Source organism: Rhinoderma darwinii, chromosome 3 (assembly GCF_050947455.1).
Source record: "Rhinoderma darwinii isolate aRhiDar2 chromosome 3, aRhiDar2.hap1, whole genome shotgun sequence".
NCBI lineage: Eukaryota > Metazoa > Chordata > Amphibia > Anura > Rhinodermatidae > Rhinoderma > Rhinoderma darwinii.
In genome coordinates, this window is record NC_134689.1 from 422,924,099 (window position 1) to 422,927,044 (window position 2,946).

At 40.6% G+C, this 2,946-nt stretch overlaps 1 protein-coding gene across 1 annotated transcript; it reads right to left on the minus strand.

Annotated features, from left to right (window-relative positions):
• Positions 1–320: 320 nt before the first annotated feature.
• Positions 321–2,575, minus strand: LOC142750627 (olfactory receptor 5P56-like). Its single transcript, XM_075859623.1, is given in 3 exon segments — positions 321–388; positions 803–1,266; positions 2,115–2,575. Coding segments are annotated over 3 exon segments (993 nt in total).
• Between the last annotated feature and the right edge of the window lie 371 nt (positions 2,576–2,946).

A 2,946-nucleotide genomic window follows, 5' to 3' on the forward strand; every position in this document is an offset into this window, starting at 1 on the left:
TGTAAATATAGATGAATTACTTTCTTTGGTGGCCAGAAAGGCAGGTTTTTTTCCGAATATTGACCAGACAATATCCACCAAATAGAGAGAAAGTGAAGCAGCACTCAAAGTCAAATGATTTTATTCAGCCAATATCCAATACAACGTTTCACCTTCTCTATGAAGGCATTTTCAAAGTTGGAAAATGCCTTCATAGAGAAGGTGAAACGTTGTATTGGATGAATAAATTTGACTTTGAGTGCTGCTTTGCTTTCTCTCTATTTGGTGTCTATCGTACAAGGAGGGGTAACTCCTTGGTTTGAAGCTTAGCACCGGCCCTGCTAGCGTGAAACCACAGTGCTGATAGCTTTATCTGAGGCATTTAGGTCCATGTTGTTACCGATTCTAACTGTAGAGTTACAAAATATGTAAAATGAGTCTTATTTCAAATCTTCTCTACATGTGGCTTACGTGATCAGTCTTCTGGTGGTCAAAGAAGTAGAGATCAGTGTGATAATACAAAAAATAAAGGCGAGATATGAGAGTAGATGTATGAGTGAGGAGTGAGCATTAAAAATAAGAGAGTGAGGTAGAAAGGGGCATACAATTTAAGGAGAATGAGGCGCCAATTTTACCTGTCCATTGCTTCGGTGAGATCCAGAAGGCCTGTTGAGTATGTGAATTTGAAGGGGTGTCTATAGTTTGCTGGGTCTATAATAAAATTGTTTTGAAATATTCTAAGTAATAGTTTTCGACCTTATAGAAAACATAAGGCTTTTCAAATTACATTTATTGCATATGTTAATGAAAAAGAACAATTTACAGTTCTTGATAATTTTTCTAAATGCTTCTTTTATGTCTTTGTTCCTCAAACTGTATATAATTGGGTTTATCAGTGGGGTTCCTATTGTATAAAACAAAGATAAGTTTTTGCTTATGGTCAACAACTGTCCAGATGGGAGGACATAAATGCAAAACAAAGTTGAATGAAAGAGAGACACTGTAATGAGATGAGAGCTACAGGTGGAGAAGGCTTTATGGCTTCCAATGATTGATCACATTTTTAAGATTTATTTTATAATATAAACATAGGACACCATAATTATTCCAAATGGAAGAACGAGAACCGGAAAACTCAAGAACAGAACTTCCATCTGGACTAAAGTGACATCTGAGCAGGAGAGCTCTAATATAGGCGGATAATCACAAAAGAAATGGTCAATCACGTTGGGTCCACAAAAATGTAGAAAACCTATTGCCATTGTATCAACCAATATGACTAAGAAGCTTAAAGGAACAGTGTCATCACAAATAATTTTTTTATATGTTAAAGATGTTAGTGCTTTAATAAAAACTTTTATATTCATTTGTGTGTTTGTGTTTTACTGTTTCTTATTTTTACACTTTTTCTTCCCTATGGGGGCTGCCATTTTTTGTTCCATTTCTGTGTGTGTCGATTAACGACACACACAGACATGGAATACGGCAGCCACAGTCCCATAGGGACTGCGAACGGCTCCCGTCCCATTGACTGCCGTGTACGGCGTCTGTGTGGGAACTGCGCATGCGCCGCTCCCACACAGTCCTATTCGAAATTGGCGCCGTCCGGCGCCATTTTCCTGTGGACCGGAAGTCGCGGCCGGACAGTAATATTACTACTTCCGGTCGCGGCTTCCGGACTTGTGCACATGGAACAGCGGCAGCAAAGGGAGCGGACGGGCCGGAGGGAGCCGCGGCGGCAGGAGCAGGTAAGAGATTTCAATGTATGTTAGTGTTTGTGTGTGTTTACTACTGTATGTAAACCTACTACACTGTGGGTTACCTCAAAAAATGGCGACACACAGTGTAGGAGGTTAAACCTTTCAAACCCCTCGTTTATCCCGGCACTAGCCAGGATAAAGGAGGGGGGGATGCTGAGAGCTCACTAGAGCGAGGGCTTTTAACCCAATGTTGCAATGCTGCAATTTTGGGAACTAGCTCCATCTAGTGACCAAAAATGGGTAGTATTATAAATTAGAAAAAATGTATAATATTTCCTGACTCGCAAAAAAAATTAAAAAAATTTGTACAATGTTTAATCACCCACACACTAAATGTTTAATTTTTTAAAAAAAAACATGTTTTTCTGGCAACACATTCCCTTTAAGAGACAAGAGATGACAACCAACTTTACACAAAATGTGCTGTTCATTACACTGTTATAATACAATGGGTTGCAAATTGCCGAAAATCGGTCATAAGACATCACGATGAGAAGAAGACACTCTGAACATTCAGAAACTGCAAAAAAGTAAAATTCGGAGATGCAGCTTGTAAAAGAAATTGTGCTCAATCCGTTCAGAACTACAGAAAGCACTTGAGGGGTAATGTCTGTACTCAGCAGGAGGTCAGATAAGGAGAATTGTGTGAGGAAGAAGTACATTGGAGAATGAAGGTTCTTGCTAGAGACCACCAGGATGATGATCAGGAGATTTCCACTCACAGTTGCCAAATAAATCACGAAGCAAATTGAAAAAAATAAGAATTTAAAATTTTGGAGATTTTGGAAACCCAGAAGGATGACATCCGAGATGAAAGTAACATTCTTCCCCTCCATTGCCTGGATATCAAAAAAACAAAAAGGTCTCAAACTCAACACTCCGGAGGTTCAGGAAGAGCTCAATGCGAACTTACACCAATACGATGTCAGGTGTTATTATCAGGGGTTGTCTGAGACTTAAGGAACTAAGCTGGCTGCAGGATATTAGGAAAAAAAACAAAATGTACCTGTTAAATCCCCTGCCGTTTCAGTGCCGATGCTCTGGTAGCCCCCGATGACTATGTGCATGCTTTGGTGGCCCCCGATGATGATGTGCATGCTTTGGTGGCCCCCCGATGATGATGTGCATGCTCTGGTGGCCCCCCGATGATGATGTGCATGCTCCGGTGGCCCCCCGCTGATGATGTGCATGCTCTGGTGGCCCCCCA